General features: G+C 44.9%; 2 protein-coding genes across 10 annotated transcripts in view; one reads left to right on the top strand and one right to left on the bottom strand.

The window, feature by feature from the left end:
- The window catches only part of JPH1 (junctophilin 1), a 76666-nt gene extending 68753 nt beyond the window's left edge, over positions 1-7913 (bottom strand). For 4 of the 6 annotated variants that reach the window (XM_023648445.2, XM_023648443.2, XM_023648442.2 and 1 more), the window contains exons 1-2: positions 7246-7884; positions 1122-1881 (exon numbers count right to left, since the gene is read on the bottom strand). In XM_023648445.2, coding sequence (XP_023504213.1) covers positions 1122-1881; positions 7246-7624 — 1139 coding nt within the window. In that variant the 5' untranslated portion in view covers positions 7625-7884. Of the gene's footprint in view, positions 1-1121; positions 1882-7245 lie in introns of all 6 variants that reach the window. The other 2 variants (XM_023648441.2, XM_023648446.2) reach the window with 2 other exon arrangements.
- The window catches only part of GDAP1 (ganglioside induced differentiation associated protein 1), a 43969-nt gene continuing 23890 nt past the window's right edge, over positions 6819-26897 (top strand). Inside the window, exons 1-3 of one of the 4 annotated variants that reach the window (XM_070222119.1) lie at positions 6905-7039; positions 8600-8794; positions 17857-18309. The gene's annotated coding sequence lies outside the window, so the exon portion shown is untranslated. Of the gene's footprint in view, positions 7040-7184; positions 7299-8599; positions 8795-17856; positions 18310-26897 lie in introns of all 4 variants that reach the window. The other 3 variants (XM_070222125.1, XM_070222128.1, XM_070222129.1) reach the window with 3 other exon arrangements.

Raw genomic sequence — 26897 nt, 5'->3', positions numbered from 1 at the left:
TTCAAAAGGAGGTTTACTTCTATGGAAGAATACTACTGCGTCAGGAAAAGGATTTGTAGTAATATATGCTAAATGTATGCCTCAAGTCACACGAAACTGTGGCCACCCGGTACCCACTCACATAAGCATGAAAATAAGTTTTTCCATTTATAACCATCCTTTTTCTTTTTTGGTCTAACACACGACATCCATCCCTAATAAAACTCTATCCCCAATAAATTTATCTTTCTCCTTGAATCCCTGAACCCTGCTATTAACAGGAAAACTTCAAGCACACAGTCCATCTGTGCCCCCATATACCCCACTTCTCAATCTGTTATTCACCAGCTCACTCCTCGCTCCAGCCCTTCCCTCCTGCTCCACTTTCTTCCAACCTTGGCACACTGACATTTCCATCTGTCCATGTCAGGTTCCCCCCACCCCTTTCCTTTTAATACACCAGTGATGTAATCTTTCCTGCATAGAACCTGGCGATTCTTGTGAGCCTTTCCCATGTAGATGAGCTCTACTGTTTACAGAATGCATGCTCGATTTTCTCGTGTAACTTTCTGTTTCTGCCATATCTAGATCTTGGTGACTTTCTCAAAACCGATCTCACCTATAAGGCATCGATAAACAGAATCTGAATTTTACAAACTAAGATAATTTTATAGGGGGAGTTGAACACACCCCCAACTTAAATATTAGAATACGGGGACTCAACCTATACTAGGTGTGTTTCCACGTGGATGGGTATTTTCTTTCTGGCACACAGAGGACAGTTAGCGCTCTCGGTGGCAGTACTTCAAGGGTATTTTTCTTTTTAACGTAACTTTCTGGACTCCGGAAAATGTACACAGGATCAGAGCAAACTCCAACGCGTTAACTGTTAAGGAAGTAATTTACAAGAGGAAGGGGACCTCAATGCACCTTCAATATTTTTTGATGATGGAACGTTTCAGATCAGAGTAGGTACATTCATTGCCCACTCTCATCGGATTGGGCTTAATCATTTTCCACCTTTGATTCCGGCACTTGCAGAACCTATTTGGCAATGACACCAACAGACCGACATACATCATATTTGATATTCTACTGTTCTGAACGACCCGGCAGAACCCCCCTACCCTGCATGGACATACCTTGAATTCGCTATTTCCACTTTGGTTCTCGCCATGGCGGCTGCCCTTTGCGCACCTTCAATTGCTCTGTCCACCTTCTCCCTAGTTTTTGTATTTCTGATAGGAATAAGCTGCTTCCTTATTCCACGGACCAGAATATTATTTTTGTATTTTCCCTCTTCTTTGGAGCCGTCAGGAAACACGGTGCAGCCATATCCATGCCTCTTGTTATTTGCCCACTCGCCTTCGTACTTCATGCCGTTGGAGCGCTCGCTGATGCCGAAGCCAGTGCGCTTGTCGTTCTTCCACTCGCCCATGTAGGTTTCCGTGGTGGTGGCATCGACGTGGTCTTCCACGGGGCAAAAATCGCAATCCACGTCGCCGAAGCTGATCGTGGAGTTGGCATCGCTCGAGCTAATTCTGCTCATCGCCGCGTCGCTGCGCACGGAGCTGCGCTTGCTCGAGATGGAAGACTTGGATTCGGACTTGCGAAGTTTCATGCTTCCAAGAAGGGAGCCGCGTCGGAAGAGGCCGCCCTTCTTCTTGCCCGCGAGCTCGGCGTCGGCGTGGAAGTTGAGCACGAAGCCGCCGCGGGTGCCGGCCGGGCTGTCGGCGGCGGCGGCGGCGTCGTGGAGCACGCTGCCGTTGCTCTGCTCGCTGCGCAGCGAGGCCAGGGAGGTGCGCAGCGGCGAGCGGATCACCGTGGCCATGCCATAGGGCACGCTCTGGCGCACGCCATAGCCGTGCCGCATGCCGCCGGCCCACTGGCCCTGGTAGGTACCTTCGAGAGACCGCAAGAGAGCACAGCGTGAGTCGGGGCAGGCGGGGTGCGGCAGCCTGCAAGCACCACGCGCGCACGGGATGGGCCCCGCGCGCGCAGAGCAGGCGGGCGCACGGCCCAATCCCGCACATCGCCAAGTCTACTCTACAGGCCTACTTTCATCCACTTGTGAATTCCCGCCTTGTCATTTTGTGTCTATGCCTTTTATGTTATTGTAGAGGGTTTTCCAATAGTCTGCTAAGTTTTACTTTTCATTTAAAAATTTGTACGAGTGTTTCGGATGAAAACCCCTACTTTCTAATACAAAGAGAGTGATCATTAGCAAACAACTTTTCTCCCCTGAAACTAATGCATCAAAAATCCCTCTTAGGAAGGCAGTACCACAATAGATGAAATGGGTTCTACTTGTGAATTTTATTCTAATTTTTACCAATTTAGCCGAAAAACTCGAAAACTCTAGGTCTATCTGTATCACATTCTAACAAGCTCAAAGCCTTAAAATTATGAGTGATATGAATATGTGAACATGGGGCATCAAATTATCTTACATTTTCTTTATGCCATATTCACCTTTTTGTAGGGTAGGGACAAACTTTAATATTTAGGATTATTGTTTAGTTTTGGGTGAAACTTTTTGAGCTAAGAGTGATTTGACAAATATAATATATATCCTGATATAGTGAGCCGTTATGAAAAGATGGGCAGTTTGTGTTAACATTTTGTACTTCCAAATGAAAAAGTCAAGATCTGTCCCATATTACTTGCCAGATTTCTGCTTTTTTCCTGGCCCTTCTCCTCATGGATTTCCCTAACATCTGCTACTGTATTGTGAATCACATCGTGGACTAGAAGCACTCTGAGGGCAAGAATTACCTCCTAAGAGAACACATTTCCACATTCATGGCTGTGTTTCCTATAGTCTGTCTGTGTTTGATGGCCTCATAGTAAACAGCTATAGTGGCTAAAAAGAGTACACTATTTGCTTTAAAAAAAAAACCAAAAAACTGAGAGATGGCCAGAGGAAACCTTCCACTCTTAACATTACAGAATTTATCTCAGATGTTCGACAGTGTCCCTTAAAACTTCGTTGACACCAGATCACTTTTCCAATGAATATTATGCCTTTTCAGGAATAGGATAATCTCTAATATCAAGCATTTGTTTTCAGTAAGTTTTTCTATTAAGTAAATTAGCAAAGATGTTTAAAAATTACCCTGGTACAGCTTTTAAATAATCTTAGGAGGAACTGAATGTTAAAATTAGGGAACTTGGAATTTTCTAAATCAAGGCCATTTCCTTTAATTAAAGGCAAATTTTAAATTATAGTATCCCCCAAAAGAAGCTATGTGGAAATTTTAAGATATAATTACTCCTGTATTCTTCATAATAATTCACAATGTCATAGAAAATAAATCATGAACTCTTGACCTCTTTCAGTTTCTGATTATAATGAGCTAACTTATAGTCACTTTTGATTTTCTATTGCCACATAAAGATTTCCATTGCATGGCATACATTTTTTGAAAAATACTGAGCAATACTGCTAGTGGTTTTATATCATTCTGTTAACAAGGATTGATTATTTCATTGCACTTAAAACTGTAATAGCTCCAAGATCAAAAGTTTTGACTAATTTCAAGACTACCATCTCTTTCTGTTCATTCTGATATATTTATGTCATATAAATACACAATTGCAGGGTGACAATAAAATCCTAAGTGGGTCTGGTACTGTGAATGTCATAGTCTGGGTAGGTGAAAACTCTTTAGCTGACATCTATGAACTTCTGAGGAGGTGGAGGGCCATAGCTTTCTTAAAAGAATAAACCCCAAAAGATAAGATAGTCATATAGAACATTTCTGATTAAGAAACATCCTGCTGAATATTAGTTATCTCAAACACTACCACTTCAATAGGGAAGGAAATTGAATTATTAGGAAATTTCAACTTTGACTTTTGTTTTGCCTAACTAAAGTTTAAGTCCTAGGATAAAAGTTATACAACCGGACTTACACACACTAAAATAAACGGCCTTATTTTTAAAAATATTTTGCTTAAATAAATGAGGAATGCTATAATCATATCCTGACTTCTCTACATAATAACAAGTTAATTTTGCCAGAACAATTCCCATGGGTATGGTTTGACATCAGTAAGCATTTACACTTTTAAGATGCAACCATACTATCTTAGCAAATGTTCGACACTGACAGGAGACGAACAGCTAGTTTCCTTAAACTGGTATCTCCAAAAGTAAGACTAGTATTTAGAATGTCTGAAAAAGTATTTCTTGAAAATCTAAGTGGTTTAAGGCAACAGCAATAATTTGGAAAATTTAGGTCTCTGCTTAACTGTCAAGTAGGGGAGGTGGGACAATGGCATTGGCCACATTCCCATCCTATTCTGTTAAGTCAGAGTATATGGAAGAATTCCTCCATAGAATTGCTAGAAACCAACTTCCAGTCAAACTGTTAGTAGTGCCTCTGAAATTTAAATAGGTTTAGTCAATGAACCTAGAAAAAGGGGCCTCTGTTTCTTTATGAAGCAGGTGGGTTCCAACTTCTGCCTGCTGCTCAAATAAAGTTCTAATTAGTTCCTCCCAATTCCTTAAATACAGACGCATATTGCACAAGTATAAAAATTATTTGTCTGGGTTTTGTTTTAAATTCTGTTCTCTGATTTTTCATCTGGGAGCTGATCGTCTAGATATAGCCATTTTCACTACACAATCTTGTAGTGGAAGGCGTCCAGTTCAGAATGAGTTCTAGTCAAATTTAGACTATACTCTGCCAAACCTATGTTTACATGCTACAAATGGCTATGTGCAAGTATGCATATATTAACAAAACCATGTGTCTTCCTAGATATTTTCAACAGTTTTGTGACAGGTGAAAAAAGGAGGTATAGCGATCAGAATTTGCACAAAATATTCTGGGCACCTAGACTTGGATTTCATGAGTATGGTACTAATTTATTCTTAATTAATATTTGGGGGGTTTCTATTTCAGCAACACTTTACACACAAATCACCAATAAAGTAGGTCAAGTAATACTTCTCACATGGAATTACTACTTCCTTCCTCCTCTAGTTTAATGTCACCACAAAGTACATGGATCAGATTTTCCGTCGGTCTGACACAGGGTGTACCGGAACAGACATGTGGTGGTACAGAGGCAAGAAACAAGCTAACTCTTAAGTAAGAATAGGGAAAGTAATAGTTCTGATTTTGGCCAAAACCTTTGTATGGGCTAAGTTATAGCAGTATCTTTCCACTTACACTTCCATTTTATGATTAAGGACTTTCTAATTAAACCGATTGACCTATGAAAGAAGGCAGAAGATTGACTAGCACAGACTAGACATCCAATAGTGATTTTAAGTGGTTTTTTCCCCTTTCTAATTCGTAGCATATTAGATTTTTTTTTTTTTGCAGAAAAAGAAAGCCACAGTCCTATGGTGATGCCAAATTTTGAGGTTTTTTTAAAAAATTTTTTTGAGGTTCGTTTTGAAACAGAAGGCAGATTATCCCCAAAGTCATCCTGGACACTTATTTGAGCTTCTACAACACATAGACGACCTTTACTGTGCTATATATATATTTGATTGCTAGGTATAATGAATACTCTAAACCAGGAGATTTTGTTTAATGAGTAGTAACTTTGAAAGACGACATTTATTTTTAACCTTCCAAAACTGAAGAGAACTATCCATGGCCTTCTCAAAAAGCTTATAAAATAATGCACCCATTTAAAAAAATAAATTTTGCATTCCACTTTTGAGCATGGAATTTAGTTGAATTGTAGACCTGGGACCTCCAATAAAATCCAGTCACAAGCTAACATATTTATAAGGCTGTCAACAAAGGCACTCTTTGCCCATTCACAACATTAAAAGGCCTAATTAACTACTGTGGAACTCAAGTCTCATGTAGCCCATAGAAAAGTATTAGAGAAAGGTTTTTTTTCCCCGTTTTAATCCATGAGAACCATATCCTTTATTTACCCTGTAGGACGAAAAGATGTCCTTTTTAGCAAATCCTACTGTTCTGCCATTTTGCATTTGAAACACAGCCCAAGTGTTCTGAGTAAGTGAAGTGTACAAATTGTATAAGCTTTTATATAAGCAATGGCCTAACTGGGGGTTGCAATGGGCTGGAGAAACTTTTAATTGGATCCGTTTAATATTCTCCAACTCTGAGCTGCATAATTCCAAAAGGTGACATCGCCTCCTACCATCCTTTTCAATTAACTGTGATTATGTTTATTATCAGAAAATGTATTTTGCCAAAGGATAAGCTATTTATCCGTCTCAGCTTATTACACAAGGAAATTCACGAGGTTTTGATACCTATTTCAATAATGTGTACTTGTCCTAACTGAAAAAAAAAGAAGGGAACTCTGCCGTTTAATATACACAATTGGTTTTGCAAATATTCTTAAATATTCAAATAAGGTGAATTTTGTTCACAGCCAGCCTACTGTATAGGTCATACACCTTAGTGCAAATCGGTGACCCGGTACTGCCATTCTTAGGAGTAAAGTAGCTGCTAACTTAGCAACTATACAAATATACCCTTCAATTGTATTTTTTAAAACGTAGACTTCATTGTTCATTTCTAAAATGTTTTCCTAGTAATTTGTCCAAAGATCTCCAGGTCCACAATGACTACCATTCTTTTGCTCGCAAACCGATACTTTAAGGAACCGAATGAAAACTAGGAAGAAAAACCCACACCCTCTGGACCCCACCTGTATCAGGTGACCTCCCCGCTCCCATAACTAAGGCGTTTCCAAATGCACCCCAAATAGGGTACAATTCCCCAACATCCTGGTTATGGGGTTCTGGCTTCTATCTTTAGGCTACTAGAGGACCAGAAGTGAAATACGACTCCACGTGAAACCAATCCGGGGAGCAGTCAGCACCGACCGCCAGCCTCACAAGCCCAGGGCGTTCGCTCTAACTCCACGGGAGTGGCGATTTCAAACCCAGCTGGGAGAGGGAGGGATCAGGAACGTAATGTGACAGGCTCAAGTGACAGCGTCCTCTCTCCAGCCCAACCCTCCCGGGCGGTGCTCCCTCCTAATGGCAGTGCAGCGCCGGCCAGGTATATTCACGCTTTGCTCCCCCGGTGTGGACACCGCCCGCTCCAAGAACCAGGTCAGATCAAACCCCCGCGCACCAGTGGCGTCCCAACGCACCCTCTCCGAGAGGGCTGGCGCGGGGAGGTGGATGGGAGGCTGCCCCAGGTGTTTTGGCGGGTTTCCGGACACGTGCGCCTCGCGTCCTCCCCGCTTCCCCGCAGCCTGGGCAAAGCCCACCGCACCAGCTCACGGAGCAGCCGAGCCGCCTGCGACGCCGCTCACCTCCGTCCCCGTAGGTCTCCACGCCGTACCCGTCCTGCAGCCCGTTACTCCAGGTACCCTCGTAGCGAGCGGGGGTGCACAGGCTCTGCCGGACCCCGTAGCGCCCCTTGAAACCATGTGACCACTCCCCCCGGTACATCCACTTGCCCTTCGTCTCCACCCCCAGCCCGTGCCGCTTGCCCTGCGCCCAGTAGCCCTGGTAGGTGTTGCCGCTGGGCCAGGTGTAGCCTCCGACCACCTCGAAGCCGTGCGACCAGGAGCCGGAGTACTCGCCCTGGCCCTTGGGCCCCGTGCAGATGCCATGCCCGTGCGCCTTGCCCTCCTCCCAGCCGCCGCAGTAGGTGCCGCCATCGTCGAAGTCGAACCTTCCGCCCGTCATTCGGGGGGCAGCCCCGGCGCGCTCCCCGCGGGGGCACGGACGCGGGCAGAGCTGGGCACGGCAGGGTGTAGCTCTGGGGTGGGGGCCCGGCGGGCGAGCTCACGACAGCGCCCCGGGCAGCTCGCGCCGCCGCTCGGCTCCAGTCCGACGCCGCCCCCGTCCTCCCCTCTTCTGTCGCCGCCGCCACCGCCGCCTTCCTCCTCCTCCGCCTCCTCCTCCTCCTTCGCCGCCGCCCCGGCCAGCGCCGCGCGCGAGAGGACAGCCCAGGCTCCGGAGAGGACCTTCAGCTGCTCCCGCCCGCCCACGTGAGCCGGGCGCCGCCCCGCGCCCGCCCCTCGTCCCCTCCCCGGTCGCCGAGGCCCGGCCCCGCGGCGCGCCCGCCCCAGCGGGCCCTGCCCCCAGCCCCGGGCACCGCGGCTTCCCGGGCGGGCGGCGAGCGCGGGGACCGGCTGTCGCGCGCGCTCGCGCAGAGGCATGCTGGTGGGAGGGCGAGGGTAGCCAGGGACGCGCGAGAATCCCTGCCTGCACACCGAGGCGCGGCTGCAGGTGTGGGGGCAGCTCGCGGGCGGCGGAGCCTCCTGTGTGTGTGTTTGGGGTTTATCGATGTGGGGAAGTGCCTGTAATTGCGGCCACGTGGATACTGAAGGAAAACTCCTGTGTGCGTGTTTGTCTGCATGGGGTTTGTAGTTGCATTTTTTTGGCATCCCAACTTGTGTAGTGTTGCATTTATCATGCTCAGCTGTCATCATGAGTTAATATCCCCCAGATATATGTATGCATGTGATATAAATCTGCAGCAGCCTAGATATAATTGTGCAGAATGTTCTTTTACACCTACCCGTTTCAAAGCACATGTGTTTGCATTTATTTAATGAAGATATGGGGGGAGAGCAATGCGGTTTGAAAAAGCACAGAATCAGTTGGATAGTTTTTTTATTTGTAATAGTGAGGAAGATATTTTTAATGTCTTTGCAGGGCTGTAGGATATTTCCTTTTACATCAGAACCTTCTCCCCCAGGACCTCAATTGTTCTGACGACCTTAGAAATTCTTCAGCCTGGAGCTGTGTACCCAACAGGCAGACGGCTCCGTCTTTGTATGTTGTATAAGTGTGGAGACACTGGTATCCACAGTTTAAGAGACTAAATAGAAGCTTTCAAGGAGGAATATGGTAAGTAAAATGCAGCTCTAAACTTACAAAGAGTCAGTGACCTACAAAACCAGGGACAGGTGTCAGCTGATCTAGTTTCCAGCGACAACACTGCTGTGTTGAATTCGCTTTAGACAACTCTTTTAAACTTTTAAACCTCTATTTCACCATCTTCCAAAGGGAAGTGATGAGATCTGCTTTTCCCTTTCTATCTTAGCTAATAACTGAGTATATTGTGGGTGCAATACAAAGCCAAGAATTAGATTTGTTAATAGGCAAGTTGAAGCTGTGCCTCTAGTGAAGGCAGGCATTGGTGTCCACGTCACCCTCGAAATACCTGTGGGAGACACTTCTCTGTGGTTCATAGCAAGGGGTCTTAGGTTGGCCTTTCAAGGACATTGCTTCACGGAGTATTGATGGTATTCTGTAGGCGGACAGACTTTTGGATGACTGAGTGAACACCAGAGGCTGCCAAAGGTTCTCTCACTAGGTATTTGATAATCAGATAAAAATATAAGGACAGGTGTCAGGGAAGGCAGCAGGGGGAAAAGTACACTAAACTGCACAGAAAAGGAACTAAAATTGACCTCGATTGGCTCAATCTCAGGACCGGAGCTGGCCTCTCCTGCTTATCTGGCTGAAATACTGAAGGAAAAATCTCAGTTTCCACAGAACCAAATCACCAAAGAGAATCAGAAACCCTCATCCATGGCGCTGCCCGCCGAGTTGCCAGGAATAGTACTTACCCTAGTGGCCTGAAATAATTATGCATCTTGCTCAGCACCTTGTCCTGGACTGAGGATTGATTTAGGCCACTGGGAAAACGAGGGCCCAGGATTCTGCCGCTGAACTGCAATGCCATTTTTCTGTTATGGGATACACCAGGAGTAGGAGCTAGCAAAGATAGACACATTTCCATCTCTTTGGGGGTTCTGTTTGTTATGAGAAACAGCATGGTTGCTCAAGTCAACATATTTTCTTCTCTTTTTAAACTGGCTTTCTTCACAGAATAACCTCTATCCCTTTGCCTTTCTTTGGACCCACCCGTATGTGTTAGGATCCATATATGAACGTTTAAGGGCTAAGTTTTTCTTTGCAACCATGGTGGAAACGTTTAATTTTTTTACTTTTCCTATTTGGCTTTCAAGTAAATTATGGATTTTCTGGAATGTGCAGCACAGAGCACGGTTCTGGCCTCTGTGATGGATGTGTAGTCCATCTGTGGAGGTTGGCCAAAGGGTGGTGGTGCATACGCATCTGAGTAGAATGTGGAAATTTGGGGAGGATGAAAGGTATGCCCATTTATCTCTTAATCTTTTCCTTTTGCTATCCCTAGTAGATATCTTCCTTGGAAGGAACATCCATGAAAAGAGAGACTCTACTACCAGATACCGTGGTTAAATTTCAACTAATCAGTCCTAATCTGATTCTGCCATTGACTCTCTTCATGGAAGAAAGTTAGGATTGAATTTTCGGTAGCTCACTGAACAATTTCTGGGAAAGTCACCCTCCAGTGCCTGCTTCCATGAACCTGTGGCCATCACAATGGAATGTTTCCCCACTCTCACTAGTGTGTTCATTAATGTCGTGTTCAGGTTCCATGGTCATGGTTGGAGAAGACTGGGAAAGAGAACGAGGAGGAGGTGGGCGCTGAGAAGGATGGCAGAGCGGATCGTAGGCAGGGGAATAATGCTGCAGTTTACTAGGTAGGGTTAGTAATGTCCTTATTTTCCCTCTCGCTCCGAACCTTTGCCCTGGATAAGGGGGAGTTGAATTTAGCTTTAAGGAGGGATTAGTAAGGAGAGAATGTGAAAGTTGGTTGGACAGGTGGGGTGGGGGAGGCCTTTAAAGCCCAGGGGCCAACAGGCCCTCTAGCAGTTTGTTTTCCTCCACACTCAAAACCCAACTATTGTAGATTTCCATTCTAGAACACTCTAACAAAAAGTAAGCCATTCTGACTGTAAATGTCTAGTAAGAACATGTTGGCGAGGATGCTTTGCTTAGAATTTAATCTTTTTTTTTACGCGAAAGTGTATTTAAAAATTTATGAGTGACTTCATTTTATTTTTTATTAGAATTAATTATTGAGAATTTTTAATAAAAAATTACAAATGACACAAAGCTAATCTGTAGGTGTGTATTGACTCAAAGTGTGTAAAAAAAAAGCACATACAATTAAAATTACTTGATTTATTATGTAAGTCAAAATGAGTATTACTAGCACATTTGTAATAAAGCATTCATAAAAGGTTAAGAAATTTGTCCATAATAAATACAAAAGTTTAGACGTGTGGTCACAAGTTCTATAGACCGCATGAAGTCAGAAGAGGATGAGAATTCCAAAATTAGTTGTCTTCAAACCTTTGAAGGCAAATACTGTGTGTCCAGATGAATGATGATGCTACTGTCTGGGATTAAAGAAATGGAGGAAGAAGTGTAAATTACAGAGGTTGGGAAGATAGGTTCGTTTAGGAAAAGACGATCCAGAAATATATCCCAGAGGAGACGTTCAGTAGGCAGTTGGTAATTCAGGTCAAGAATTAAAAATAAATTAGTTGACAAGTAAATAATCCTCGATGTTCTTCTCTCTTTGATGCCATTATTCAGCAGTGCCTCCTTTTGAGACTTGCACTGCTCATGCCATCGGTGGCCCACTCTTGTTGCCATCTTCTCTAAGTCATTCCCCGTGTTCATCCAGGAATATGGCTTATCTGCTCTTCCCCCACACGCTGTTCACTGCCGTTGTCCGGGGCAGCTTCATCCTGGCCTCACAGTCCATTGCCTTTCTCAGCATTATGACTTTTATCTTAAGGTCTTCAGACACAGCCTGGACCTTATTTTGACCCAGACATAGGCCAACGCTGAGAACTGGAACTTAACAATCCCACTCTTTGTTAGCACTCTCTGCTTTTTCACACTCACTGAACAAACCGTTGACTCTTATATGAGAGTGTCCACTCCTTTGATGACCTCCATGTCCTCCTGGCCCTTCCCTACCCTGCCTGAAGGCCCTACTGAGTCATTTGCTTTACACTGTGCTTTCCACAGTGAACTCCCAATGCATCTGCCCGCTTAGTCCCCAATCCTAAGCCACCATTTCTTGTGCCTGCTCCGAGGAAGCCCCTTCTGGAGATAATTATATCATTTACCAGTTGCCATTGCAAACTGTGGGTGGCAAGCCTCAGGTCAGTCCCTCCACATTGCACAGCAGATCTCTTCTCGGGCCACTTCCAGGTGCCCGCCACTGTCTGCCAGCCCCTCTCAGCCCCAGTTCTTTCCTACTGAGTAAAGGCTTTGTTTTCTCCCTCATGGAGGAAAAGAGTTAACCCATGGGAACACCTGCTCTCTCTTTCCTCTCTTTAAAACTTGCCATCGGTTCTCATTTTCCTCCTCTCCCCACCCACCCCACTCTCAGAGGAAAAGATGTCCATTTTCCTCTCCAAGTTCTGAGTCAATTCCTTCTCTCTTTTGAATATGCTTTAATTTCTTCCATCCAACGAATGTGCTCACGTGCCCTCTATGTAAAAACAGTCCGCATTACCCCAGGTCTTCTATATCTGTTCTTCTCAAAACTGTAGACCTCCTGGAAAGAGTATATTACATTCAAGTCTTTACTTCCCCACCTTCATGCTGATGCTACTCAATTTGGGTTCTGTCCTCCCCAGAGTAGTGAAGCTTGTTTAGCCATTAGGGACCTACCAGTTGACAGATACAGTGGCATCTCTTCGGTTCCTTTCCTGCTGGTGGCAGCTGCAAATTTGATACTTGGGAGCAGTTATCTCCCTCGGCTTCTGTAAAACCCGTATCTCTCACCTTCTCTCTGTCTTCCTCTCCCATCACTTCGGCTGTCTCTTTCCCTGTGTATTTTTCTTCTTATCCCTTTCAAGTCTCCTTAATTTCAGGCTATGTTTTGTGTTGAAAACATTAGCTTCGTGGTACCAGAATTTTGTGTAATTGCTGGATACTTGTTGGCTTGTCTTATACAACTAGGCAATCCTGCCCTAGGGGCTCAGAGTCTAATTTAGAAATAGTCTAATTCCAATATAAAAACACCAGCTGAGCCTTATTTAAGTCTCAGGGGCAGGGCTTTGGTTTCTTCCCATGACTTGTCCCCTGGGGCACTCTGCCTGCTCTTCCAGATGGGCAGAACTCCACGTAGACTTAGACAGCATATGTGTCCAATGATGAGGCTCACAGAGGGTTTCAGGAAAGTTCTAACAATGGAAAAGGTAACGACAGATGAGAGGGAAGCTTAAAAGACATAGTAAGCTTGAAGACACAGAGTGGATTGCAGGTCTGTATTGAAGACTTAGTTCCTGAGGCAAACTATGAAGTGTATATGTATGCACATGTGTATATGTTTACATATATGTACATGTATATATGATTACTGGGTTAGGTTTGGAGACACAGACGAGGAAGCCTAAGACCCTGTTCTTAAGGGTAAAATATCTCTAAAATATCTCTAAAGAGGCAGGAGATAATGAAGAAAAATAACGAAAATACAAGTTAGACAACTACAAGTAGCAAATAAGCACCAAGCGTCATCAGAGTTCAGAGGACAGAATGATTTTGTGGGCTGCTGTGGTCGAAACTATTTTGGGGAACCACAGGCATGCTGTTTAGCTTTAGATAAAGTGGAAGGATCATCCTTCCAGACGTCAATAAAGGAATGATCTTCTTGAGTTGAGACATCCTACAGAGGGAAGGAATGAGGGGAATCCATGGCTGATTGTGAGAACAGAAGAGACCTCCGGGAAGAGAGGTCCCTGGACTCTGAGGAGACAAGATGGACGATGAGTTCATCTCTTTCCTGCTCCATTGAATCGTAATACTTTATTCTGAAGCTGGGCTGAGAGGCAACTCAGTATTTGAAATAGCACAAATTGGGGGTGGCAAGGGAATATAAAAGCGTATTTGGGAGTGTTAGTATTAAGATATTAAAAGTGAAAATTGGGGGTGGCTGGTGGCCCTTAGCCATTAGGTTTGCGTGCTCCACTTCGGCGGCCCGGGGTTCATGGTTTGGATCCCAAGTGTGGACCTGCGCACCATTTATCAAGCCATGCTGTGGCAGGCATCCTGCATATAAAGTACAGGAAGATGGGCATACATGTTGGCTCAGGGCCAGTCTTCCTCAGCAAAAAGAAGAGGATAGGCGGCGGATGTTAGCTCAGGGCTAATCTTCCTCCAAAAAAGAAACAGTTGTGAAAACTGATGAGATACCCTTTTCATAAAGAAGTTGAACAAAGAAGGGAGGCACAATATTGCTGAAAACACTACTAAGGACTAAGTCTTTGCTAAATGACTGATCACTGAAGGAGAGAAAAAAGAAAGTAATTATCAGGCAGTAAAAGAAATGTAAATTATAACTGGGGACTGAATGGTTCCAAGAGCTCTGCAATGGGCTATGAAACAATATCCAATAATAGAAGAGGCTTTGCTCTGACTGATTGATGGAGGGGAATGTTTGTCCTTGCCAAGGGTTGCAGCCCCAATCCACAGGTCACCTCAGCACACACACCTCAAAAGCCTTGGTGGATTCTTCAGATACTGATTGCATTCCAGATAAAGCTGAAATTCCTCTTCCTTTCCTTAAACGCACTCTCGCATTTTTGTCATCTCTTGCATGTCACTTACTGCTCTCCTGTGGCAAGCATTTTGTCGGGCTTATTGAGAAGCAGGAACACCCCTGCTGGGGTAGCCATGGAGGTGCACTGCTCAGACCTCTCCTAAAGAGGACCTGCAGCCAGGAGGGTGCTCCGCAGACGGCCTCCAGCTGCTGCGACTTCCCACCTGCTGCCGTGTTCTCATCAAGGTCCCGCACTGTCCAGGACATCCCCTCCAAAGGAAAAGGCCAACTGCTGAGTCTTGAGGCCCCTAATACTAAAAAGGAAGAGAGCACCTGGTAGGCCTCTTGGGTTCTGGAAGCAACATAAATCACACTTAGGAACTGTGCCAACCTATGTGTGGAGTGACATGGGAGGAAGGTTGCCAGCTCTGAGAGGGCTCAGAGCAGCGAGTTTTGCAGAAGGCCCAGGCTGTGGTGCAAGCAGACCTGCCCCTTGGGCCATATGATCTGGCAGATCCTTTGGTGTTGGTGTTTGGTGTCAGTGGCGAGAAAAGATACAATATAAAGATTACGGCAAGCCTCAGAAGAAGAACACAGGTCTATGGGGAGCTGAAGCAAGGACAGATCATCTGCAGAAGAGAATTATATATCTTTTGAAAAACAGTTCCTGGTAAGTTACTTGACCTTGGTAGAAAAGAAACACGACCATAGGACACCAAGTGACCATTCTTCTAGAATTTCCCATTATGAGCTGAGTCCTGTTGAACCTACCAAGACAAAGTCAGACGGACCCAGAAGCAGTCTATTGTAAGATGGACACAGTGTATCCTGGATAAGCTGAACAGAACCAGAGGGCATAAATAAGCTGCAAGAATAGGTTGTCTGTATCCCCATGTCCCCCGGCAAGGTTGCACTAGCACCTCTTCCTGAGCTATCACCTATGGGAAGATTGGGATTCCATACACCCAGCTAAAGGAGGAAGAAAAGCTTGTACTTGGTTTATGGATGGGCAGGCTCAGTATGTGGAGGAAGCTGAAAACGGATGGAGGCTGCATTACAGCCACACGCGGGAACAGTCTTAAAAATCTGTAGAGAGGGAAAGACTTTCCAAAGGACAGAGCTATGAGTGGTGAAGCTGGTCATCTGTTTTGTGTCAAAGGAAAAGTGGCCTGAGGTAGGGATATTTGTAGATTTCTGGACCATGGCCAACAGCCTGGCCATCTGGGCAAAAGCCTAGGAGGGAAAGGACTGGAAGATAAGAGACATGGAGGTCTAGGGTAGAGATATGTGGATGACCTTATGAGAATGGGCACTGAGCCGTGGAAGAGGCACTGAAAACCCGGTGGTCAACAGGACTCAGCCAGTCGATGTCAGCCTGCCTTTCTCATCAGCCATCCCAGATCTGGGACAAGGGGCACATGAATTTAGTGGCCTTGGTGGCAGAGATGGAGGTCATACATGAGCCTACCAGGAAGGACTCCCCCTTACCATGGACGCTTTAGCTGCTGCTGCCTCTGATGTCCAACCTGCCAGCAACAGAGACTGTTTCTTGAGAATACCAGTCATCCACTTGGTGCCAGATTGACTGTATTGGGACCCTTCCAGCCTGGAAGAGCCAGCGTCCCCTCTCGGGATAGATACCTACTCTGGTTTGCCTTTTCTGTCCACAGGGCCTCAGCCTGTATCACCGCTATTCAGGAGTTTATGGAATACCTCATCCATAGGCATGGAATTTCACTCAATAAAATGTCCGAGCAGGGGACCCAACGGAGGTGCCAAAGTGAGCCCTGACTGTGGGATCCATTGGTCTTATTACATAGTACATTACCGCATACCTCTATTATCTGTGAGGAGCTAGCCTCATAGAATGATAGAATGGTTTCCTAAAGGAAGAACTGAAGTTCCAGTTTACTGGTAATAATCTGCCAAGATGCAATGGTGTCCTTCAGGATGCAATATATTCATTAAACCAGACTTCTATCGGGCACTATATTATTCCTAGTAGGAAGAAGACACAGGCCTGGGAACTAAAAGAACCCCACTCACCATCATGTCCAGTGACCTACTAAGGGTCTTTGTTCTTCCCATCTTTGCAACTCTGGGCTCTCCAGGGTCCCCAGTGGGGAAGCACTCTTGTAAGAGGACAAAGTGAGAGTCCTGTTGAACTGTCAATTCTGGCTGCTGCCTGGCAGTCCCATTGACTCCTTGTGCCCAGGGATCAGCAGATGAGAAGAGGAGTTACCATCCCAGCAGGGATAGTTGACCCTGATGAGCAGGAAGAGTCTGTTACACAAGGGGGACAGAAAGGAATATGTGTAGAACCTAGGAGATCCGTCAGATGCTTCCTGGTACTCCCTGACCCCTTTTAACTATGAATGCACATGTGCAGCAACCCCAGTCTGAGAAGGGCATGACTTACCAAGGGATTAAATCTCCCAAGAACAAAGGTTGGGGTCACACCAGCACATAAATCATCAGAAGCTGCTCCTCTGATAGCTTAGGGTGAGGGGAATTTAGAATGGATGGAGAAAGAGGGAGAAGATAACCATTTGCAGCCCCAAGACCTGCCGCAGAGGTGGGTGCTCCTGTTTGTCCCGTTGATTTCCCTTTTCCAAGATTTCTCTAGGGAAGCAAGGCCCATGGGAGCTGTTTCCCAAACATGTGTGGAGAAGACAGTCTTTGCAATGTAAGGGGAGATTGTGTGGCCATGGCTGGGCTGCTTGAAGAATCCTTCAAAAGAACTTGCTGCAAGGAGGGAGATAGGGGAACAGCAAAGGCTGCTGCAACTTTGGATCCTGGCAGTGTTCATGCTGAGGCCACGCTCTACCCAGACTGTCTCCAGCCAATAATACAGCACAGTGGGATTGCTGGAGCCGGGCCATTCCTTCTCAACACAGGCCTCTCTGACATGGCTGGTATTTTCTGTGCTCCCCATTTACGTGGCTGAAACCTTCCCTCTTTCCTTTCACAAGTTTCAGATCTGCATCTTGATTTAAAGGTTTTCCCCACCTACTCCTGCTTCCTCTGGCATTTATCCTTCACCTGTGCTCCCCCAGTAAATTTCTTATATGTCTAATTTTGTGCTAACATTTGCTTCTTGGGGGCCCTGAACTGACTCACCCAGTGATCTTTTATAAACAAACACATACACACACACACTTACACTTATAGGTGGGCCTTGCTCAAAGAGACGTGAAAGTCTGATTCAGAACTTAATAAAATTGAACTGAAATTCAGATTTAATGGTCCTTAAAAAAGAATGAAGAAGCCCTCTATGTACTGATATGGAAAAATCCCCAAGATCTAGTAGGTGCAAAAAAGCAAGAATAGTATATGTAAGGTGCTGCATTTTTCTGTCCTCGTATGAGTGTAAAAACCTGTAAAGGTATAAAGAGAAATAAAGGGGGCGGGGGTGGCAATGCTCACTGATTAACATTTGGATTTGTTTTTATTTTTAACCATGAAATTGTACTGCCTATGAATAATTACATTGAAATGTCATTCTTCCTCTTAGGTTGTTATTATTTTAAAAATCAATCCTTTATATGTGATTGAAAGGAACTGCCAGTTGCCATATGATGTGATAACATGTGTACAACAACAGTGAGTGGAACTAATGAATTTTAGGACCTTCTGAAACTTGGTGTCCCAAATGGGAAAAGACTGTCTGGGTACTCCAGGAGACATGAGTGATTTCTGACTCACCAACTGATTGCATAATTCCTAGACCGTCTGCCTAGCTGTGACAGAAGTGGACGTATAGAAACCTTCAGCCGTACACTGGTGTGTGAGTCCTGCTGTGTCTGCTGGTCTGAAAGTTTTGCTACTTCCAGAAAGAAGTATGCATCACCGTTTCCTTCCAGGACGTTACAGCCTAGGCTAAATTACGCCTCATTTCCACACCTCGGATCTGTGTTAAATATTCCTTTAGGACATACTTCATCAAAGTGCAGAGAAGAATCACTTGGTGAGCATTTTCAAAAGGGGCTTGTCCGGGTTCTACCTCCTCTAGCAAAGTCTCTGAGAGAAGCCCCATCACATACATTCTGAGAGCTTCCCCAGTGATCCTAATGTAATTTCTCTGATGAAGAATCGTTTCTCTGGGGCTGACCTGGTGGTGTAGGGGTTAAGTTTGTGCACTCTGCTTCAGCAGCCCAGGGTTTGTGGGTTTGGATCCTGGGCGTGGACCTATGCACCACTCATCAAGCCATGCTGTGGCAGCGTCCCACATACAAAATAGAAGAAGATTGGCACAAATGTTAGCCCAGGGCAAATCTTCCTCAAGCAAAAAGAGGAAGATTGGCAATGGATGTAACCTCAGGAACAATCTTCCTCACCAAAAAACAAAACCAATCATTTCTGTAGAGCAATTTCCAAACTCACCTGATGACAGTCACCAGGGGGCACTTGTTAAGCATACACATGCCCAGGTCTCTCCTTTGGTAAATTCTGATTCAGTGGGTTTGAGTTGGAGCTCAGGAATCTGTGTTTTGTGTTTTTTTTTAGTGAGGAAGACCTGCCCCTGAGCTAACATCTGTTGTCAATCTTCCACTTTTTTTCCTTGAGGAAGATTCACCCTGAGCTAACATCTGCGCCAGTCTTTCTCTATTTTGTATGTGGGATGCCACCACATCATGGCTGATGAGTGGTGGAGGTACAAGCCTGGGATCCAAACCCAGGAACCCTGGGCCACCAAAGTGGAACATGCCAGACTTAAGCACTGTGCCACGGTGCCAGCCCTGAGGAATTTGTGTGTTTAAGAAATACTTGAGTGTTCTTCAGGGAAACATTATTGTAGGGTAATCCCCTCATGTGGACTCCCTTAGAATCCATAAATTGATGAAATAGATTCAAAATTGCCTGATACTAGTGATCCTAATATTAGTTCATCTTTCTTGCGTGAACTATCTTTCAAAGTGCTTTGATAGTGATAAATAATATCCTCCTCATTATTTTAAAAGCAAAATTCAAAAGTACGTGTAAGAGCATACCTCCTAAGGACATGTGTACAATAGACAGTGGATATCTACAAAATAAAACAAACTGGTAATGGGGTGGCCTTGAAACCTAGACCTTAACAAACATCTGATAACTCTGGACCAGATCAACTGGTGGATTTGTAAGGTCTCCGTTCCTTGCCCAACATCTCTGGAGTGTGGGCTCGGGAGGTGTGCTGTTTTTAGGGATCACTGGCTTTGAGAGGTCTGTCTCCTTCACCCATTGTGGAGAAGTGGAAGGGCACAGGGCCTGGGCTAAGCTAGAAAGAGCTGAGGGTTACCACACAGCAAGGTAGATCCAGAACCAGCTCCTGAGGTTTCCAGCAATTTAGCAGTGTAGCCTTGATCCTGCTGGCAAGTTTCACATGGCCCTGGACTAGCTTGGCACCGTGGCAGCCAGGCACACTGGCTTGACCCATGCTCCTGATTATTGGCATCTGTATTAACTGGCTTTCTTGTCTGTCATCCATGGGGGTTTACAGCAGCATTGAGATGGGGGGGCTTAGAGTTGAACACACAGGAAGAGAATGTGTCCAAATGATCCTGGGACCACCTCTTTCAGTTTTTTTTTTAAACAATTATGTCAGATAGATTAAAAAAAAATGTCTTTCCTTTCTACCATTATTAGCAAATGCTTTGGTGACTGCTGAATCATATATTTCTTTTTTTTTTAAAGATTTTATTTTTTCCTTTTTTCTCCCCAAAGCCCTCCGGTACATAGTAGTGTATTCTTCGTTGTGGGTCCTTCTAGTTGTGGCATGTGGGATGCTGCCCCAGCGTGGCTTGATGAGCAGTGCCATGTCCGCGCCCAGGATTCGAACTAACGAAACACTGGGCCGCCTGCAGCGGAGCGCGCGAACTTAACCACTCGGCCACGGGGCCAGCCCCTGAATCATATATTTCTTAAGAGCTATTCTGTTCAAGCAGCAACCGAATTTTGCTAAAAAATCTGTAGCCTTTATAGTCACTTCCATACTGGTTATGGTGCATGTATGTTTTGTCTTCAATTAGCATCTCAGTAGGCTGTATGCAAGAGCTGGTTCACTTTGTGATTCTCCTTCATCTCAAAGGCCATATGTTACTTTTTCTCAAAATTTTTCCTTCTTTTGGATTGTTGCATGTTAATGTAATCCACTAATTAAAAGACCTTAAAATGTTAGAAATGGTCTTTTTCCCTCTTTACAGCTATTTTAGTGATGTGAATATAGTCTTCAGCTTTTCCTTTTGTTCATTTACTCCATGTATATATAGTGAGTACCTTCTACATGGGGTGCCCTCTAATGGATATGAAGTCCTTAATGACCTGCCCTCGTGAAATGTGCAGTCCACTGGGTTGGGGGGACGGAATAGATACTAAATCAATATATCATTGAAAATTGCTGTACTATAGAAGAAAAAGGAGTGCTATAGAAAAGAATATCAAGGGACGTGAAATTTCATTTAGAGTACAAGGTCAGGAAAGGCCTTCTTATCCATCCATCCATCCATCCATCCATCCATCCAACCAACCAACCAACCAACCATCCATCCATCCATCATTTCAACAGATATTGCTCAGATGCTTCTCTAACAAAGTGACATTTAAACTAAGTTCTGAAGGCTGAGGAGGAGATAGCCTGGAAAGTAAGTATGAGATTAGCTGAAGAAGAAGAAACAACTCTGAGGCAGAAAAGAGCTTGGCACAAAGAGGAACCCAAAACAGAACAATGTGCTCGGGCTCTTTGAGCAAGGAAGAGCATCTTGGTGAGAGATGAAGGTGGGGAGGGAGGCAGCAACCAGGGTCTGATTGTGATCTTCTTCTAAGAGCTCAGTAAAAAGTGATGACTATGTAGCCACTTCCCCCATAGCTGGGGGTAGGGCAGAGAGAGGAAAAGAGGAAGAAGGGTAGTACTGGAAAGAAATTATGAAAAGAGTGCTAACTGCCAGCCCCTCCCCGTTGATTCTGATACACACCCTGAAGCAAGATGTGACCCCCTCTGCTACAGAACAATGTTTTTCAAATTTGAGAAAGGCGCAAGTAGCTTTTGAAGGAAAACAAAAATTTATCCGGATCTCTCTCTCATGGTGGTTTAAATAATTTTATTTAAATACACAATCATTGTATATGTATACCTTAATATGTAAACCACAAAATAAGGGATACCTCTGTGTGCTTACAGTTTATTTGCAGCATAAAATCAACATAAATTGAAAACAAGTCATACTGAAATTAACAACCTGAATGTAATGTGACAGATGATGTTTTGATGAAATGAAATCGCTGCTTGCATTTTAAAAAGTTATGGCACCACCTGCAGAGGCTTCTCCTGATTCAGCACATGCATGCTGCCAGATGCCGCTAGAACTCCTCGATGGGAGCTATTAGAAAGCCTTTCTTCCTACAGAGTGCCCGCAGACCATTTGGCTATTGGGTGGAGATGCATTCATTTACATACTAGGTCTGCCTCTCTTCTTCGTTAGTCAGAAACAATTAAAGACTCAGTGCCAAAGTCAGCCTAAACCTAAACACAAGATCAGCCGTCAAAACCAACTAACAGTCCATGGAGATGAAAAATCTAGAGAGAATTACCAGACCCCTTAGGATACATGGTTGAATTCCCAAGGGTGCCTGGACTTCTGTTTGGATAATAATTCTAAATATGAGAGTGGATTATTTCCAGAGACTTCCTAGAGGAAAAAGCAAAACTATTCCTTCTCACATAGAGCCACGGGGACAGGATAAATTGTTCCTTCTAGCATTCTAAAAAGAGATCATTGGAATCCAAGGTTTGGTAGGGTCAAGAGGGATCATTAAGATTTGAGTGTAAGGAGAGACCAACTTGGGTGTGGTCATAAGTCCTTGTGGTTCCTGCTTATAGTACTCAGGACAGACAAGATTAGAAAGAGGCGACTGAAAGGTCTTTGCTTCCCTGGCCGTGTGGCTGAAAAAGGCTTACAGCACTAACCTCCCAAGTTAGGTGCACCAACTGATGCATTGGGGTATAGGAAGAAAATATTGAGTGCCCTGGGCAACCTGAGCCCCACCCTCAGGCACGTAGAGAACAGCTCTCAAAGAGGTTTGAGTGGGAGCTTTGTAAAACTGAGAGCTCTCAACAGTTTGTATAATTTACCAAATGCAAAGAGCAGCCAGTGAAAGAAATGTTGATATAGCTTACCACTGTGAACTGGTCAGGTTAATATATTTGAAATGTCAACAAAAGTTAAGTTTTACTCTTCCAAGGGTCACAAGTCTTCCCATCCATCAGTGATGTCCATGACTTCCTGGAGAGGGGTTGGCGAGGTACAAGGGAGTAAACTTGAAACTTCCAACTTGCAAACAAATTTTCACTTTAGAAGAAATGATACACAAGAGATCAATTCTGGTATTTGTAAGATTCAGGCTTTGCTGAGAGAAAAAAAAAAATTATTTGTGGGGTTTCCAAAAGCCATCAATTGGAGAATTGGACACAGGGTTTCTACTGTGAATCACAGATTAGAGAGGCTGTGGGATATGATATCAGAGCAGTTTGGAGAGGTTTCGGAGAGGTCGAGTGGGGATAGAAATTCCCAGACATATTGAGAATCTGAGGGATGAAGGGCCCCATATTCCATCTCCCTCTCAGACATCTGGGGAGCAGGTGGCAGCAGCCTCATCAAATAATTAGAACCGACACAGGACAGCCATGTTAGGACAGAGGGGACGGTGTGGGGTGTTTAGGCAGACAGAGCCTGAGGCGGCCCTGGAGTGGACCTGAAACCCTGCCCAGATCCCTCTTCTGGACCAGGCACTCGTTCCCCCAGCTGCTGTGAGCGCTGGCAGCTGATGCCTTGCGGCGGAGTCCTTCTCCCAAGAATTGCTCTTAGCCAAAGAAGGCCTCCTAGCCCAAGGTCATGTGAACTTCCTGGAGCAGCCCACGTCCAATGACTGGTCCACTGCGAGGGATATAATGGTCTAGCCCCTTTGCTGCAATTGGAACAACTTCTAAAAGACTGTTCCAGCTCCAGAGCAACCTGTACAATCAGCTTCTTTGCAACCACACAGCAGTTCTAACTTCTCTCTCTGCTCAGCCCAGCTTCCCTCACTTCCTTACAGGTGTCGTTCTGGAGAACGTTTGCCAATAAATCTTCTATAGGCAAATCTCAAAATCTGTTTCCTGGGCAACATGAGCTACAACAGGCCTCCTAAATCTCCTCGGCTCTGGGGTTGGGGGTTTGAAACACGGAGGAAACCTGAGATGAGTTCTCCTGACCTGGCGTACATGAGAATTACGAGCGGGCGGCCTGCCAGCGGGTGGCTGTGGTGTGATGAGTAGGAAGGCTTCGGGTGGGTGTCACGAAGGCAGAGACTGGATGGAAGCTGTGCTTGAATTTCAGAGGATCAGTGAGAGCCAAAGACTGAGTCAGCGTTGGTGGGGAGGAGTGGATGGCCGCACACTGACCACGCTAGAAGGACTGGCCAGGAGTGACCCCCGATATGAACCCTTCAGCAGAGGCAGCAAAGCCACATGTCAAGTCTCAAAGATCCAGCTGGACAAGATAAGTCAGGGGAGGCCAGGGAGGACCAGAGAATGGCTCTCAAATGGTTGCCCCTCTCTTGACATCAAGTGAATACTGAGCCACCAAAAAATTATATCCACTCCCCTCCTCCCTCCCACCACCCAAGGGAGGGGGAAGGGTGGCTGAATATTTACTCCCAAGAGATTTGTACCAGAGGTGGTTGATTTACCCTAAAATGGACAAAATTAAAAGTTTTCCCGCCCTCAGTGGAAATGGGTGCAGAAACATGCAACTGAAAAGAGGGAGGGAAGACAAAAACACAATATCAGGGGAAGAAAGCCATATATGGCTTAACACTAAAAACCAGGCCTTGTTCTAAGTGCTTTTATTTAAATAGTTCTATAGTTTATAGACTTTTCAGGTGAAAATTAGCCAAGCTGCCAGCTGATAGTGTACTTTACATACTTCCCTGGATATGGAAAAGGTATTTCCCCGGCAGGCAGGCAGCCAGGCTCATCCGAATCTGGAGCACAGCTCCTGCGTATTGTCATCTTAAGAATGAACAGACAGGTTGAAGATGAACCACGACGGATCCAAAGGAAACTCCAAAGCTGGAGTGAGGTTAAACTTCTCGGCTCTAAAATGAAAACAAGGCTCCGATCTCAGCCTTTTAATCTTTCTGACTTTACATAGAGTTTTCTCATTTAATTCTCACCACAACCCTATTTTACGGAGGAAAATGGAAGCTTAATGAGGTCTCCCAGCTGGGCCGGGGCTGAGCTGGGATTCGAACCCAGACAGCTGGTTCCAGAGCCCATGCATGCCACCTCTGCCTCCCCTACGCTTTCTGCTTTTGTGTATGTTACAAACTGGATTTGTGGAAAGGCACATGGAATCTGAAGAGTCATTTTAGCAAAGCTAGAGACGTCACTATTGCCAAGATCAGCCAGGTGAGTTACAAACATGGAGAGATTATTAGTTATGGTGGGGGATTTGACCATTTGGTAATGAACAGGGGTTAGAGATAAAGTCAGAAGCACTATCATTTGAAGCATCATGTAATGCATGTGGTAATTAGTTATTTATGTGTCTAAGTTCTTCATTTAGAAAATCTGTATATCGTTCCTTTCTGGGAGGCAACACCTGTGCCCTGTATCATTGTATCCTTAATAGGAGTTTCTTAGTAGCTTGTCATTTAGTCCCTTTCACGTCACAGTAGAGGAGTGTCTTAGTAAGGAAGAAGGAAGGGACTGAGGCAAGTAAGAAATCTTCAAGTGTTCTGGTAACATTTGGACCCTCCCAACACTCAGCGGTGGAAAACTCAACATTTGCCAAATTTCTGAGCTGTGTTGTTTTTTTCCCCTTTATCCGTGTTTTATTTCCTTAGCAAAGTTACCACCAAGAGCAGTTTATGATAATAGTGGGAAGTTAACAGTACACATTTAAAATACAGGACGACAGAATTTAAAGCTTTTAATACCATACAGCAAATAGATTTGGGCATACTTAAGAACTTCTCATTTTAACTTTCCTCCTGATAGAATCTATTTGTATCACCGGTTTTAGCCTTGCAGACTTGGAGGGAGTGGTGAAAGATGAACGGGCAGTGCTCGGCCACAAGGGGAGAAAAACGTCATCCAGCCCCCAGAATAGCAACAGCAATAAATATGGTCATGTCGCTCTTCTGCTGAGGCCGAAACGACAGGCAGGATCACATTTGCGGCACCCAACAGGCCTACTGGCTTCAAGGGGCTGGCTCAGGCCTTTGGAGGAAACGTGTACAACCGGAGTGGCTTGATTTTGGAGCTATGACTTAGCACACAAAGAGGGCACAGAACCCACTGCAGAGCTAGGGGGCCTCGGCACCCTTCTGGCCACGGGGGAGTACGTTCTAAATCAGCTTTCGGGACAGCTGGCTCGGGGCTCTTGAGAGCTGAGCAGAGAACTTCCCTGCATGTCTGCCTGAGAACTTGCTGTTATCTGCAGCTGCCACAGCCATCAGGGCACATGCGTAATGAGGAAAGTGAAAACGAGGGCTCTCGTGGGTCATCAGTTATTTAAAGAGGGCCCATCGGATTTCAGCCGCTTCATTGTACAGAATCAGCACCTTTGCTCCCGGGGTCTTCGAGGAAGGAGCATCCTCCTCCCTTCGAAACAACTCCTCAAGTCTCCCTTTGCAGACCAAGTCACTGGGCGCTAGCCGTTTCTGGGACTCCGTGTGCTTCTTCGTCTGTCCCTTTTCATATATATTTCAATTTTGTAGAATATGTGGCCATGTCTCTGGTTGGTTGTAGTTTTACCATCTTTACATTCTTTTGCCATTGGAATTAGCAGGATTGAGCTTTTACAGTTCTAGAACTTGCAAACAGCAGTAGTCTTTTAGACTGAAAAAATTTGAAGCCAACATATGTACCCGATTGTTTTAATGTGTTTGGAAAGGCAAAGCATCACCTGAATTTGACCAGTTTTCCTTTTTCTGGTAGACTTCCTTGCTCTCAAAGGATGTAATTTCTTATAAAGCCAAGCTCCTTCTCTCTGTGATTTTCGTAGTTCACTGGTCTCTCCAACTGGTTCCCTATGTCACATGAGTCGTCCCTGGAAACAAGTTCACTGTAGCCACGTCACCCGTTTCTCTCATGTGGCTTTAACAAGCACAGATTCAGTCCCGTGCTTTCATTTGTCTCAGTTACATGCTTAGGATTTAAACTAATCTTTTCTCTATGGACCACAATATTGCTTTTATTTGAAAAATAGGGTATGTAAAAAATTAAAGGGAGTGTTGCTCTCGACTTTGATATCTCATTGTAAAATTCAGCACTGTGTTTTATTGTCATTATTATCTTATGCTTCCTTAGGATCTCATTAAGACCAACAAGATAAAGAAAGTAGTTTTTATAGCACTAGCTCTCATGTTTGTTCTCTCAACGTCCCTGGTGACGTTGGGTGGTGAAGAAAAAAATCACGCCAGTGTGTTGAAGTCGGTGCCAAAGGAACATAGACAACTATTTGATGCCCAGGATCTGCTGCTGCCCAGAACCTTATCTTGTCCTATTTATACATTCACAGGCAAAATCTTACTTAG

Source organism: Equus caballus, chromosome 9, assembly GCF_041296265.1.
Source record: "Equus caballus isolate H_3958 breed thoroughbred chromosome 9, TB-T2T, whole genome shotgun sequence".
Lineage (NCBI taxonomy): Eukaryota > Metazoa > Chordata > Mammalia > Perissodactyla > Equidae > Equus > Equus caballus.
This window is presented reverse-complemented; position numbering and strand designations above follow the sequence as displayed.